The sequence below is a fragment of the Oncorhynchus kisutch genome, linkage group LG28 (assembly GCF_002021735.2).
Source record: "Oncorhynchus kisutch isolate 150728-3 linkage group LG28, Okis_V2, whole genome shotgun sequence".
NCBI lineage: Eukaryota > Metazoa > Chordata > Actinopteri > Salmoniformes > Salmonidae > Oncorhynchus > Oncorhynchus kisutch.
The window spans coordinates 732,959-748,540 of record NC_034201.2 but is presented as its reverse complement, the minus strand read 5'-3'; the positions used below and the strand labels follow the sequence as shown (position 1 = coordinate 748,540).

The 15,582-nt window shown below is 46.0% G+C and overlaps 1 protein-coding gene across 2 annotated transcripts in view; it reads right to left on the bottom strand.

Annotated features, from left to right (window-relative positions):
- The window catches only part of LOC109872573 (calcium/calmodulin-dependent protein kinase type II subunit alpha), a 109,552-nt gene that overhangs the window by 45,541 nt on the left and 48,429 nt on the right, over positions 1–15,582 (bottom strand). For both annotated transcript variants that reach the window (XM_031808235.1, XM_031808236.1), the window contains exons 3-4: positions 11,008–11,067; positions 5,151–5,205 (exon numbers count right to left, since the gene is read on the bottom strand). In XM_031808235.1, coding sequence (XP_031664095.1) covers positions 5,151–5,205; positions 11,008–11,067 — 115 coding nt within the window. The remainder of the gene's footprint in view (positions 1–5,150; positions 5,206–11,007; positions 11,068–15,582) is intronic.

Genomic DNA, 15,582 nt, shown 5'->3' with positions numbered 1-15,582 from the left:
GGTGGGTAACACATACCAATGAGTGCAAGGGGGTGGGTAACACATACCAATGAGTGCAAGGGGGTGGGTAACACATACCAATGAGTGCAAGGGGGTGGGAAACACATACCAATGAGTGCAAGGGGGTGGGTAACACATACCAATGAGTGCAAGGGGGTGGGTAACACATACCAATGAGTGCAAGGGGGTGGGTAACACATACCAATGAGTGCAAGGGGGTGGGCAACACATACCAATGAGTGCAAGGGGGTGGGTAACACATACCAATGAGTGCAAGGGGGTGGGTAACACATACCAATGAGTGCAAGGGGGTGGGCAACACATACCAATGAGTGCAAGGGGGTGGGTAACACATACCAATGAGTGCAAGGGGGTGGGTAACACATACCAATGAGTGCAAGGGGGTGGGTAACACATACCAATGAGTGCAAGGGCGTGGGTAACACATACCAATGAGTGCAAGGGGGTGGGCAACACATACCAATGAGTGCAAGGGGGTGGGTAACACATACCAATGAGTGCAAGGGGGTGGGTAACACATACCAATGAGTGCAAGGGGGTGGGGCAACACATACCAATGAGTGCAAGGGCTTAGGGCAACACATACCAATGAGTGCAAGGGCGTGGGTAACACATACCAATGAGTGCAAGGGGGTGGGGTAACACATACCAATGAGTGCAAGGGGGTGGGTAACACATACCAATGAGTGCAAGGGGGTGGGGTAACACATACCAATGAGTGCAAGGGGGTGGGGCAACACATACCAATGAGTGCAAGGGGGTGGGTAACACATACCAATGAGTGCAAGGGGGTGGGTAACACATACCAATGAGTGCAAGGGGGTGGGGCAACACGTACCAATGAGTGCAAGGGGGTGGGTAACACATACCAATGAGTGCAAGGGCGTGGGCAACACATACCAATGAGTGCAAGGGGGTGGGGCAACACATACCAATGAGTGCAAGGGGGTGGGTAACACATACCAATGAGTGCAAGGGGGTGGGTAACACATACCAATGAGTGCAAGGGGGTGGGGTAACACATACCAATGAGTGCAAGGGGGTGGGCAACACATACCAATGAGTGCAAGGGGGTGGGTAACACATACCAATGAGTGCAAGGGGGTGGGTAACACATACCAATGAGTGCAAGGGGGTGGGCAACACATACCAATGAGTGCAAGGGGGTGGGTAACACATACCAATGAGTGCAAGGGGGTGGGTAACACATACCAATGAGTGCAAGGGGGTGGGGCAACACATACCAATGAGTGCAAGGGGGTGGGTAACACATACCAATGAGTGCAAGGGCGTGGGCAACACATACCAATGAGTGCAAGGGGGTGGGCAACACATACCAATGAGTGCAAGGGGGTGGGTAATACATACCAATGAGTGCAAGGGGGTGGGTAACACATACCAATGAGTGCAAGGGGGTGGGCAACACATACCAATGAGTGCAAGGGGGTGGGTAACACATACCAATGAGTGCAAGGGGGTGGGTAACACATACCAATGAGTGCAAGGGGGTGGGGCAACACATACCAATGAGTGCAAGGGGGTGGGTAACACATACCAATGAGTGCAAGGGCGTGGGCAACACATACCAATGAGTGCAAGGGGGTGGGTAACACATACCAATGAGTGCAAGGGGGTGGGTAACACATACCAATGAGTGCAAGGGGGTGGGTAACACATACCAATGAGTGCAAGGGGGTGGGTAACACATACCAATGAGTGCAAGGGGGTGGGGTAACACATACCAATGAGTGCAAGGGGGTGGGTAACACATACCAATGAGTGCAAGGGGGTGGGTAACACATACCAATGAGTGCAAGGGGGTGGGTAACACATACCAATGAGTGCAAGGGGGTGGGTAACACATACCAATGAGTGCAAGGGGGTGGGCAACACATACCAATGAGTGCAAGGGGGTGGGCAACACATACCAATGAGTGCAAGGGGGTGGGCAACACATACCAATGAGTGCAAGGGGGTGGGCAACACATACCAATGAGTGCAAGGGGGTGGGCAACACATACCAATGAGTGCAAGGGGGTGGGCAACACATACCAATGAGTGCAAGGGGGTGGGCAACACATACCAATGAGTGCAAGGGGGTGGGTAACACATACCAATGAGTGCAAGGGGGTGGGTGCTGACATTTGAAAGATCAAAGCAGCCTTCAGTGTGGGAAAATTGCCTTGTCAATTTGTCAGTATGATGAAGTCCATGCTCCCATTTAATAGGTGGGTGTGAGGCCATCCATCTATCAGACAGCCTCCACTAAAAGAGTGGATTCCAGAGCAGAGGACCCTGCCTGTCTTGCTGCTGCATGGGAGAAATGTTGCACTTGGGAGCTGGTTCCTGTGGTGTTGGTGAGTCAGATAAAGCACATTCGGAATGTATTCGTTACAGCCTTGATCTAAAATAGATTTTTTAAACATGTTTCTCATCAGTCTACATACGATGACGAAGCAAAAACAGGTTTTTACATTTTTTTTGTGCAAATGTATAAAACGAAAAAACCTGACATTTCACATTTATATAAGTATTCAGACCTTTTACTCAGTACTTTGGTGCAACACCTTTGGCAGCGATTGCAGCGTCGAGTCTTCTTCGGTATGAGGCTACAAGCTTGGCACACCTGTATTTGGGGAGTTTCTCCCATTCTTCACTGCAGATCCTCTCAAGCTCTGTCAGATTGGATGGGTAGCGTCACTGCTATTTTCAGGTCTCTTCAGAGATGTTTGATAAGGTTCAAGTCCGGGCTCTGGCTGGCCCACTGAAGGACATTCAGAGACTTGCCTCAACGCCACTCCTGCGTTGTCTTGGCTGTGTGCCTAGGGTCTTTGTCCTGTTGGAAGATGAACCTTCGCCCAAGTCTGAGGTCCTGAGCGATCTGGAGAAGGTTTTCATCACAAATATCTCTGTACTTTGCTCTGTTCATCTGTCCCTAGATCCTGACTTGTCTCCCAGTCTCTGCCACTGTAAAACATCCCCACAGCATGATGCTGCCACCACCATGCTTCACTGTAGGGATGGTGCCAGGTTTCCTCCAGACATGACGCTTGGCATTCAGGCCAAAGAGTTCAATCTTGGTTTCATCAGACCAGATAATCTTGTTTCTCATGGTCTGAGAGTCGTTTAGGTGCCTTTTGGCAAACTCCAAGAGGGCTGTCATGTGCCTTTTACTGAGGAGTGGCTTCCGTCTGGCCACTCTACCATAAAGGCCTGATTGGTGGAGTGCTGCAGAGATGGTTGTCCTTCTGGAAGTTTCTCCCATCTCCACAGAGGAACTCTGGAGCTCTGTCAGAGTGACCATCGGGTTCTTGGTCACCTCTCTGACCAAGGCCCTTCTCCCCCGATTGTTCAGTTTGGCTGGGAGGCCAGCTCTAGGAAGAGTCTCGGTGGTTCCAAACTTCTTCCATGTAAGTATCGATGGAGGCCACTGTGTTCTTGCGAACCTTCAATGCTGCAGAAATGTTTTGGTACTCTTCCCCAGATCTGTGCCTCGACACAATCCTGTCTCGGCACTCATAGGACAGTTCCTTCGACCTCATGGCTCGGTTTTAGCTCTGACATGCTCTATCAAATGTGGGACAGGTGTATGCCATACCAAATCATGTCCAATCAATTGAATTGACCACAGGTAGACTCCAATCAGGTTGTAGATGCATCTCAATGATGATCAATGGAAAAAGGATGCACCTGAGCTCAATTTCGAGACTCATAGCAAAGGATCTGAATACTTATGTAATTAAGGCATTTACATAAAAACCTGTTTTCGCTTTGTCATTATGGGGCATTGAGTGTAGATTGATGAGGAAACATTTTTATTTAATCCATTTTAGAATAAGGCTGCAATGTAACAAAATGTGGAAAAGGTGAATACTGACTACTTTCCGAATGCACTGTATTTGTGGGCCTATTTTATGAACCTGCTAGTACAAAGTGATTGGGCTCTGACAAAGCAGTTTGCTCAGAAATGTGTCAGCTTGAAAATATATCCAAGGTAATTTGGTCAAAAATGATCAAAAAGAAACTAAAATAGCTTCTTAGCAAGACCAATTTCTCAAGCAAGAATTTTGCTAGGACTGTCTGGGAGTGGACTGAGTCGGGAGGGGCAAACTGAAAACTAGCTGTTATTGGCAGAGAGGTTTGGAACTCTTTCTTATTGGCCTATTAACAAATTCACAGCACGGTGATGCCACCAGGCAGACCAAAACTCCATCCCACCACAACAAGCTGAAATTCAAACAACTCTTACTCTAAAAGGGCATTATCATCATTTTCACAATTTCACAGTATTATTCCAACCTCACAGTGTGGAAATATATATCAAACACAGGGGGGCTGCACTGGGCCTTATAGCAAACGATAGGGCACAATAAGCTAAGAGAATATATTGTATGGAGTTGTGCTAATGCGACTGCTTCTTGACAATACCCTGCTGTTTCAAATCAGTTAAGAATAACTTGCATTGTCATCAAGATCTTCTTATGCAACACTTTGTCCTGCTGCTCACTTTCTCACACTTACAAAGCTGTTTTTCATTCAGAGACATGAACAGGGAAGAGGCAGGTAAACGAAGACACCTCATAACAGATGCAAGAAGAGTTCTCAAAGTTACAATGGCGTAAGACTTTACCAATGCTACAATGTCCAGTTTCGGTAATGAAAAGCATTCAACGCCTCCAGGGGACTGTAATTACTGTTTTGCAGACTGAAATCAACAGTTCTTTGAGAGGCGTTGAAAGGTATTACATAATTTGAGTGTTTAAAATGCATATAATATTGACTTTTATAGAACTATTACGGTGCACTCAAACGGAGTACACTCAACACTACATAGCTTTTTAGCCATAATTATCAGTTCGATCCAAACCACAGCCTGTACTGTATAGCTTACAAAGGAGCTATTTGAATTCAGGACCTCTACTTGCATTAATGGTAGATAGTGATTCACTGTGGTTCCGTCTTATACGGACTGCTCTGATAAGTGTGTGCAGGAGACACATCAAGACTCACATCAAGCTACCACCCAAACTAGAAAAAACACTGTGTCATTCATGTCAATCATCCCCACTGTGTGCGTGAAAGCAGACGGAATGATGCAGTCGATAAATTCACAGCAGTGCATTACTCACAGGTCAAAGATCAGGTAGTGATGCCCCTCCTCTGAGATGCTGTCATGGAGACGCACTGGACGGAGAAAAGAGAGAAAATAAGTCAACCTATGTAGAAATTGAAAGCGCAAATATTTCACACATAGAATGCATAGTCAATAACCTTCAAATGTCTAAATCACACATGTCAATCACCCAGTCCACTGCATATGTCTAAATCACACATCTCAATCACCCAGTCCACTGCATATGTCTAAATCACACATCTCAATCACCCAGTCCACTGCATATGTCTAAATCACACATCTCAATCACCCAGTCCACTGCATATGTCTAAATCACACATGTCAATCACCCAGTCCACTGCATATGTCTAAATCACACATGTCAATCACCCAATCCACTGCATATGTCTAAATCACACATGTCAATCACCCAGTCCACTGCATATGTCTAAATCACACATCTCAATCACCCAGTCCACTGCATATGTCTAAATCACATATGTCAATCACCCAGTCCACTGCATATGTCTAAATCACACATGTCAATCACCCAGTCCACTGCATATGTCAAATCACAGTGTCTTACATTCCCCAAAATACACTATATGGCCAAAAGTATGTTGGCACCCCTTCAAAGTTGTGGATTCTGCTATTTCAGCAACACCCATTGCTGACAGGTGTATAAAATCTAGCACACAGCCATGCAAGTAGAATGGCAATAGAATGGCCTTACTGAAGAGCTCAGTGACGTTCAATGTGGCACCGTCATAGGATGCCACCTTTCCAACAAGTCAGTTCGTCAAAGTTCTGCCCTGCTAGAGCTGGCCCGGTCAACTGTAAGTGCTGTTATTGTTAAGTGGAAACATCTAGGAGCAACAACGGCTCAGCCGCGAAGTGGTAGGCCATACAAGCTTACAGAATGGGATTGTCGAGTGCTGAAGCGCGTAGCGCATAAAAATTGTATGTCCTCGGGTTGCTATACTCACCGAGTTCCAAACGACCTCCGGAAGCAACGTCAGCAGAATAACTGTTCGTCGGGAGTTTCATGAAATGGGTTTCCATGTCCAAGCAGCCAGACACAAGCCAAAGATCACTATGCGTAATGGCAAGCATTGGCTAAAGTGGTATAAAGCTCGCCACTATTGGACTCTGGAGCACTGGAAATGCGTTCTCTGGAGGGATGAATCACGCTTCACCATCTGGCAGTCAGACGGACGAATCTGGGTTTGCCGGATGCCAGGAGAATGGTACAGTACCTGCCTGAATGCATACTGCCAGCTGCAAAGTTTGGTGGAGGAGGAATAATGGTCAGGGGCTGTTTTTCATGGTTTGGGCTAGGCCCCTTAGTTCCAGTGAGGGGAAGTCTTAACACTACAGCATACAATGACCTTCTAGATGACCCTGTGCTTCCAACTTTGTAGCAACAGTTTGGGGAAGGTCCTTTCCTGTTTCAGCAAGACAATGCCCTGTGCACAAAGCAAGGTCCATATAGAAATGGTTTGTCGAGATCGGTGTGGAAGAAGTTGACCAGCCTGGACAGATCCTTGACCTCAATCCCATCGAACACCCTTGTGATGAATTGGAATGCTGACTTCGAGCCAGGCCTAATCGCCCAACATCAGTGCCAGACATCACTAACGCTCTTGTGGCTGAATGGAAGCAAGTCCCTGCAAGTCCCTAATGCCTTGATTTTGGAACGAGACGTTCGAGGAGCAGGTGTTCACATACTTTTTTGGGGAGAATATCTAGGTTTTGATTATAGGTAGGCTTGACTGAAGTGATGTGGTACATACTGTTCATGAATGACTTTAGTCAAGCTTAGATAGTGCTTCTGGTGTCCTGTTGCTGTCCATATGTTGTCTCCACGATGGAGAGAATCTCTCTCTCTCTCGTCTACCCACCAGTACCCACCACACTCCTCCTCTCCCTCAGCAGGCAGTGTTGTGCTGCTCTGTGTGCATGTGTGTGGGCGTGTACACACTGAGAGACAGAGAGAGAGATAGGGAGGGAGAGAGGGAGAGAGAGAGAGGGAGGGAGAGAGAGAGAGAGAGAGATAGGGAGGGAGAGAGGGAGAGAGGGAGAGAAAGAGAGAGAGAGGGAGGGAGAGAGAGAGAGAGAGAGAGATAGGGAGGGAGAGAGGGAGAGAGAGAGAGAGAGAGAGAGAGAGAGAGGGAGAGGACACGCGTGTGCTTGTGTGTGGGTGCCGAGATAGAAAGGGGAACAAAGTGGAAGACTGCAGTTTAGATACCTTCACCTGCCAACACCGGATACATAGCAACAGTCTCACCATTACATAAGCCTGAAACAGCCATCTCGGTTCATTCCACTCAAAGGCTGCCTGAAAATACTTTGATTTGCATTCGCCACTGTCAACATTGCTAAAACAACCCCCCCCCCCCCCCCACAGAAATGCAGAACTCCTAACGGAGGTGTGGAGAGGGAACGTTTTATGGAAGTAGTGACATTCTAAATGTCCTCATCGGTTTTGATAACCTTTGTGACCCTGAACTGCTGTTTTGTTCAAAAAGAGGGTTTTGGCAAGAGGAAAAGGCCAATCTGGTGTTACTTACCGGTGGTGGTGCTTTTGGCCTGTCGTTGTCTGCTTTTGGTTCCCTTGGCAGGGCTCTCCATATCAGCAGAGAGAACACTCTTCCCTCTGTTAGGGGAATCTTTGACGTCAGCCTCTTTAAAGAAGCTTTCCTTTACCAATCACTTGTCCAGGCTGTTGTTAGGCTATCTGAATATAGATGTGTTTGGGACGCTCTTGAATTACGGTGGCATTTGGGCATGGCATTTTATATATATTTTTTTTGACCATTATGATAACATTATGCCACCAGTAGAAGTAGTAACACCAATGAGAAATGTTGGGTACATTTTCTAGAAATCTACGGTCATCAGTCCTTTAAAAAATATTTCACAAAAGTGATATAATTCATTCTATATTTGAATAGTTTCTATTGATCTATATAATATATTCAATACTTATGTCAAAATAACAGATAGATTTCTCTAAATCCCCCCAAAACATTTCACTACACCTCTACACATCCAGTGGGACAAGCCCATTTGCCTGCCCCCCTGTAGATTCTACAATGCATACAAATAGATGTTTTGCAGTACAACAGACTTGCATATGTCTTTGTGTTAACTAACAGTTCAACAAAACAGAAAAGGTATGCTTTGTTTTTCTTGTCATTTGAAATGGTTTTTACGTGGCGTCAAAGTCAAGGGACCGCATTTACCACCGCAATTCAAGAAGGAATTCTAGCTGAATAGGGACGGGATGGTTGAAGTACTTTGTCTCTCCCACAGAGCAATATGACAACACACCGAGGAAAGCTTTATGACACGCTTGAGAGCCTCTACGCTGATACGCCAATTATCCCTAGCAGAACACAATGCCTTCATTTGTGGCAACATCCTCGTATAGGTAGGGACTGCTGTCAACCCACCAAGCATGATAAGCATGAGCCATTAGGATATCTCCAAACCGCTATATGGGTGTCACTGTCGTAATGGGTTTGAGTGGGTCTTCTACAAAATCCATTCCCAGGAATCACACAACTAACAACAACCAAAAACACAGGCCTATTCTATTGATAACCAAACGTACCAAACCTGGCCCTTAGCCCTTGGCGTGGTGAGCCTGAATTATGAGTATCAGAGCCAATTCATCCAACACGTTGGTTCTCTCCTCTCCTGGATCTGTGTGGGCGGACTTTGGCTCTTTGACGAATAACCGCCCCCGGTTTCGGCAGCGGAAGGCCGCCATGTAAAGAATGTGCTGATAAACAAAACGAGTCAATCCGAAGGCTGCAAAGTCAATTCACTGCTGCTCTGCACCGTCTCAAACAGCATGGTGGACGAAGGAGCACATGAAAAAGGCTGGATGTGGGCCAGTTCTTTAATAGCCTGTGATGGTCGGTTAGGCTCAGGGATAGAGAGCACAGGATGAGGGCAGTGTGTCTCAATGCATCCGGATGATTCAGAAAAAGGCAGCTAGCTCACGTCAGAGCCTATACTGTACAGAACCCGGGAACTTGACTACATTATCAGGGGAGAGCTTGACGCTGATGATCTTTATTCTATTGAGCTGCAGTCTGTGCAGGCAAATTTCCCACGAGGGCTATAAAATGCATACACGGCGACAGGGTCAAATCTTCAGCGAGACGACAGCAGATAATGTATTCCTTTCCTCCCAGTCTGTCTGTTTAGGAGCAGTAGGAATTCAGTTTTATGTTGATAGAAGGCTGGATGTTTCAGCTTCCCCCTCTCTCTCTCCTCTATCCCTGACAGATCACAAACAGCATACAACCTTATCCGAGGGCATCCACAGGCCACACTCGTATTGATTCTCTCTCTGACCACTCGGAGGCTGGGTTCGACATACTGTACAGTACAGTCAAGTTGTGCTCCCTCTCTTCCTCTCTCATTCCCCTCTCTCTCTCTCTCTCTCTCTCTCTCTCTCTCTCTCTCTCTCACACACACACACACTTCAAACGGTTGAAAACATCTTTAGATTAGTTATGCAGTTATATTTACAATGCGGTAATCTAGCAGACACTCTTATTCAGAGCAACTTACAATTAATGTATTCATCTTAAAGTAGCCAGGTGAGACAACCACATATCACAGTCATAGTAAGTACAATTTTACTCAATAAAGTAGCAACAGCAAAATCAGTGCTAGTAGAAAAATATAAGTGAAAGCTTTTTGTTATTAATATAAGTGAAAGATTATTTTTTTAAAGAGGTAGGGTTTCAGATGTTTTCGGTGAGATGGGCAGGGACTATGCTGTCCTAGCATCAGGAGGAACCTCGTTCCACCATTGGGGTACCAGGACAGAGAAGAGCTAGGACTGGGCTGAGCAGGACCTGACCCCCGTCAGGGCTGGGACAGCCAAGAGAACAGAAGTGGCAGAACGGAGGGCTCGCTTGGGGTGTAGGGTTGGAGCGTAGCCTGAAGGCAGCACCATGGTCTTGTAGTGGATGCGACCTTCGACTGGAAGCCAGTGGAGTGTGCGGAGGAGCTGGGTTAACATGGGAGAACCTGGGAAGGTTGAACACCAGGCGGGCTGCGGCGTTGTAGATAAGTTGCAGGGGTTTGATAGCACAAGCGGGGAGCCCAGCCAACAGAGAGTTGTAATAGTCCAGACGGCCTGGATTACAATGGCCAATGGCCATGGACAATGGCCTGGATTAGGACCTCCGCCGCATCCTGTGTGAGAAAAGGTTGTACTCCGCAGGAGTGAGTCACTGCTTTGACGTTTTCAGAGAACAACAGGGTGTTGTCCAGGGCTTGTGCCAAGGTTCTTTGCATTCTGGGAGGGGGACACCGGGGAGTCAACTGTGATGGAGAGATCTTGTACAGTCAATCCTGTCCATGGCAGCGAGTGGGATGCATTATTAAACACTTATGGGTCTGGGAAAAGTAGAAAAGCGCTTCTCAGCCTGTTAATCAGTAAATTACACATTGTGGTCCTGAGCCGGCTCTGACGGTGCCACAGAGTGATGTTCCCCGGCTGTACGCACAAGAACCATAACAGTCAGCTAGCTGTCTGTCTCTCTGGATGGCTGTCGTACTTTCACTGGGCGCATGATTCTGCTCAATGGAGGCAGATTACATCAACGCAATCAAAAGTGAACTATAAGAATCTGATCCAAGATTAGTGACGTATCTTTTTTAAGTGTCCCAGTCTGCACTACTTCATGTTAGGTAGTGTGAAAGAATGCATATAATGTAACACATTGGAAAACAAATGTTGTGGAGTCAGCCAATCAATGAGACAGAATAACCCAAAAAGTATATGAATGGATCATAGTGCTTCTGAGATACACTGAAAGAGTGGCCTCCAAAACGAAAGAACTCACCGATGTTTGAGTGCTTCAGCAATCGGCAGATCCTGGCCTCTCTGTCCAGCTTCTGGTGATCTGAAACGGGGGAAAAATACACAAATAGGTTCATAATGCAGGATAGGGTATTTTTCTTTTCTAGACATGTGCCTTTTGTCAGCTTCCATGTCAAATACATTGTACAGAACTGTGTAATAATTCAACGGTCAGGCCAGAGCTGGTCTGGCTCTGGTGCAGCAGCTCTGTGGCCTGATGATGGACTGTCTATGGAGCTGGTTACATGCAGATAGATGGCTAAGATGGCACCAATTTTCATTGTTTTGTTTCACTTAGTCCTGCATTTTGGAGCTCGAAGCCTAAGATTTTCACCGTACACTACAATAACACCTGTAACTCTGTGCATCTGACTATTCAACACTTTGACTCTGAAATCATCCTAGATCTCTAGAATCTGATAATGAATTATGTGGCTGTTGAGAAAGTTGAGGAGTCTAAAATGACTTGATGTTACCTTGGATTGTAAAGTGTCATGGTCAAAACATATTGATTAAATGGTTGTAAAGTTCGGGAGAGGTCTGTCCGTGATAAAGAGATGCTCTGCTTTTTTTGACACCGCACTCCACAAAGCAAGGCCTGAAGGCTGTATCTAACCTTGATTATTGCCCGGTCACGTGGTCAGATGCGGCAACAAAAAGACCTAGAAAAACTGCAGCTGGCCCAGAACAGAGGAGCACATCTTGCTTTTTACTGTAATCAGAGAGCTAATATGAATACTAAGCGTGCCAGTCTCTCTTGGCAAAAAGTAGAGGAGAGACTAACTGCATCACTTCTTCTTTGTATAATATTCATGTGTTGAAAATTCCAAATAGTTTGCATCGTCCACTTACACACAGTTTAAAAACAAAGGTGTCCATGTATGCCAATGACACAATTGTTGTATTAAGTCCACAAGCTAGATGCCTGCAATGTCTCATTGAAGATCTAGATAACCTTTCTGGACTCTTTGGACAAAAAACCTAATCAGGATATGTCACACCCTGGCCATAGAGAGGCTTTTATTCTCTATTTTGGTTAGGCCAGGGTGTGACTAGGGTGGGAATTCTATGTTCTTTTTTCTATGTTTTTGTATTTCTTTGTTTTTGGCCAGGTATGGTTCTTAATCAGGGACAGCTGTCTATCGTTGTCTCTGATTGGGAACCATACTTAGGTACCTCTTGTCCACATGGGTTTTGTGGGTAGTTGTTTTCTGTATTGTTGGTTTCCTTACAGAACTGTTTGTTTTCCTCTTTGTTGGTTTTTGTTCTAGTGTTCTGAATTTAATAAAATATCATGAACCCGTCTCACGCTGCACCTTGGTCCAGTCATTCACAGGAAGAGGATCGTTACATGATGAGTGTACAATATTACGTATTGGATCTTTAAAAGATACAGGTACAACTTCACAATACCCTGCAGTTTACCTATAACATGGGCTGACAGTGAAGTAGACAAACTTGGAATTCATATCACAAAAGGTATAAATGAGCTCTCCACAATGAATTTCAATAGAAAATAGACAAGATCCTGCAACCATGGTAAATACCTGTCTATTTATGGAAAAATTGCCCTGATTATTTCCTAAGTCATAACTCAGTTTACTCACTTACTTATGGCGCGGCCTACTCCGGATAATTTGTATTTCAAATAATATGAGCAAAGAATATTTAGCTTTATCTGGGATGCTAAACCAGACAAAATTAAGTGTGCCTATCTATATAATGATTTTGGTGGGTTGAGATCATTAAATATAAAAACACTAAACCTCTCTAAAATCTTCACTTATTCAAAAGTTTAACTTTTTACTTTTAAGAAAAGCTCATCCATTGTTTAAAAACGTCCTTTTTGCCTTTGTGCAGATTGCCATGTCTCATTTTCAATTCAATGAAAAACGATACTTTATTCAAAGTTTCTCTCTTTTTCAAACAAGCTTTGCAGAGCTGGACACTATTTTACCCCCCTGAAAAGAGAACAAATATTATGGCTGAAATGTGCTCAATGAAATGTACTCAAATGTGCTGGTTGATAAAATACCTGTATTTATGGGAAATTGTATTTTGTTCTTAAATGATATTGTACATTGGAACAGTAGAGTTATGTCCTTCATGGAGTTATCAGAATTGTATGGGAAGGTCTGCTCAATCCAAGAGTACAACCAACTGATTACAGCATTACCCCAAAATGGAGGAGGCAGGTGGCAGCGGGAGGAGGTACGGAACTGGTCTGTCTGCTCAATATAAAGGATCACAACTGGAGGAGGCAGGTGGCAGTGGGAGGAGGTACGGAACTGGTCTGTCTGCCCAATATAAAGAATCACAACTGGAGGAGGCAGGTGGCAGTGGAAAGAGATAGGGAACTGGTCTGTCTGCCCAATATAAAGGATCACAACTGGAGGAGGCAGGTGGCAGTGGAAAGAGGTAGGGAACTGGTCTGTCTGCCCAATATAAAGGATCACAACTGGAGGAGGCAGGAAGAAGCGGAAAGAGGTAGGGAACTGGTCTGTCTGCCCAATATAAAGGATCACAACTGGAGGTGGCAGCGGGAAGAGGTAGGGAACTGGTCTGTCTGCCCAATATAAAGGATCACAACTGGAGGTGGCAGCGGGAAGAGGTAGGGAACTGGTCTGTCTGCCCAATATAAAGGATCACAACTGGAGGAGGCAGGTGGCAGCGGGAAGAGGTAGGGAACTGGTCTGTCTGCCCAATATAAAGGATCACAACTGGAGGAGGCAGGAAGAAGCGGAAAGAGGTAGGGAACTGGTCTGTCTGCCCAATATAAAGGATCACAACTGGAGGTGGCAGCGGGAAGAGGTAGGGAACTGGTCTGTCTGCCCAATATAAAGGATCACAACTGGTAGAGGAATAAAAATAGCATAAATAGGAAAGTATACCAGTTTCATTTGAGGACCAGGATGTTGACAGCTGTGCATTAGCTGTAGAAATGTAGAAATTCGAAGAGGGTGGCCAGCAGAGATAGGTGGGAGGTACTGAGGGAAGCTGAGGGTTGGGATGTGGAACTGGAGATAGGTGGGAGGGGTTGAGGGAAGCTGAGGGTTGGGATGTGGAACTGGAGATAGGTGGAAGGGGTTGAGGGAAGCTGAGGGTTGGGATGTGGAAATGGAGATAGGTGGGAGGGGTTGAGGGAAGCTGAGGGTTGGGATGTGGAAATGGAGATAGGTGGGAGGGGTTGAGGGAAGCTGAGGGTTGGGATGTGGAATTGGAGATAGGTGGGAGGGGTTGAGGGAAGCTGAGGGTTGGGATATGGAACTGGAGATAGGTGGGAGGGGTTGAGGGAAGCTGAGGGTTGGGATATGGAACTGGAGATAGGTGGAAAGGGTTGAGGGAAGCTGAGGGTTGGGATATGGAAATGGAGATAGGTGGGAGGGGTTGAGGGAAGCTGAGGGTTGGGATATGGAACTGGAGATAGGTGGAAAGGGTTGAGGGAAGCTGAGGGTTGGGATGTGGAATTGGAGACAAGTGGGAGGGGTTGAGGGAAGCTGAGGGTTGGGATGTGGAACTGGAGATAGGTGGGAGGGGTTGAGGGAAGCTGAGGGTTGGGATATGGAACTGGAGATAGGTGGAAAGGGTTGAGGGAAGCTGAGGGTTGGGATGTGGAATTGGAGACCAGTGGGAGTGGAGTTGCTGGGCGGGGGATAGAATCACGGTCAAAGATAAAAGTATTGTAAGTTTGAATGACACTGAGGGGCAGTGTTTTTACAGCTAATACCAGTTTGCCTGAGGCTGATGCCGTGCAGGTGTTTGTACACATGCTTATACACACACTCTCATTCAAATTCACAACATGTGCACAGACACGGCACACACAGGTAAATAGTGCCGTGCACTCAAACATTTTCAGTTGTCCTTCAAGTCTTTGTTGATTTCTGTTTTCCTTTGTCTTTCTCTTGTATTCTCTTTTGCTCATTTTGTTGGTTGTTGGTGCACAGGGGGGTCTTGGGGGTGGGGAACGGATTTTTGTATTTTTTATTATTATTATTCATTTTTCTTATTCTGAGGCTGTGGGGGGGGGGGGTCTCGGATGGTTGAGGGGCAGCTCTTGAGGAACTGTGTGTGTGGGGGGGGGGGGGGGGGGGGCATCTTGGAAGGCTGGCAGTTGGGAGCTTGGGGCTGATGGATCACTGGTTTAGGTTCCCGTTTTTTTACCTTGTGAGGGATCTGTCGACGTGCCATTGAGCAGGGTGTTGACCCTGGTTGCTTCTGTGTGTCACTCTGGATGAGAGTCTGTCAGATGACTAATGTGATGTAGTTGTTGAGCGGCTTCACTGCAAGTACATTGTACATTTTAAAGATTCAATAAAAAATACAAATTTGAAATGACAATAAAAACTTACACACAGCTCTGACACACACACTTACCCCACCAGACATTTTCACAGCATCCAGATGGTAAGACATAGAGCCATGATTGCATGGAACTCCCATCTCAGATTGCTCAAGTGAACAGCAAACCTGGTTTCAAAAAAACAGATAAAGCAACACCTCTAGGCAAAGCAAATGTGTCTGTAAATAGTTCTGTACTTGAGCTGTTCTTGTCAAT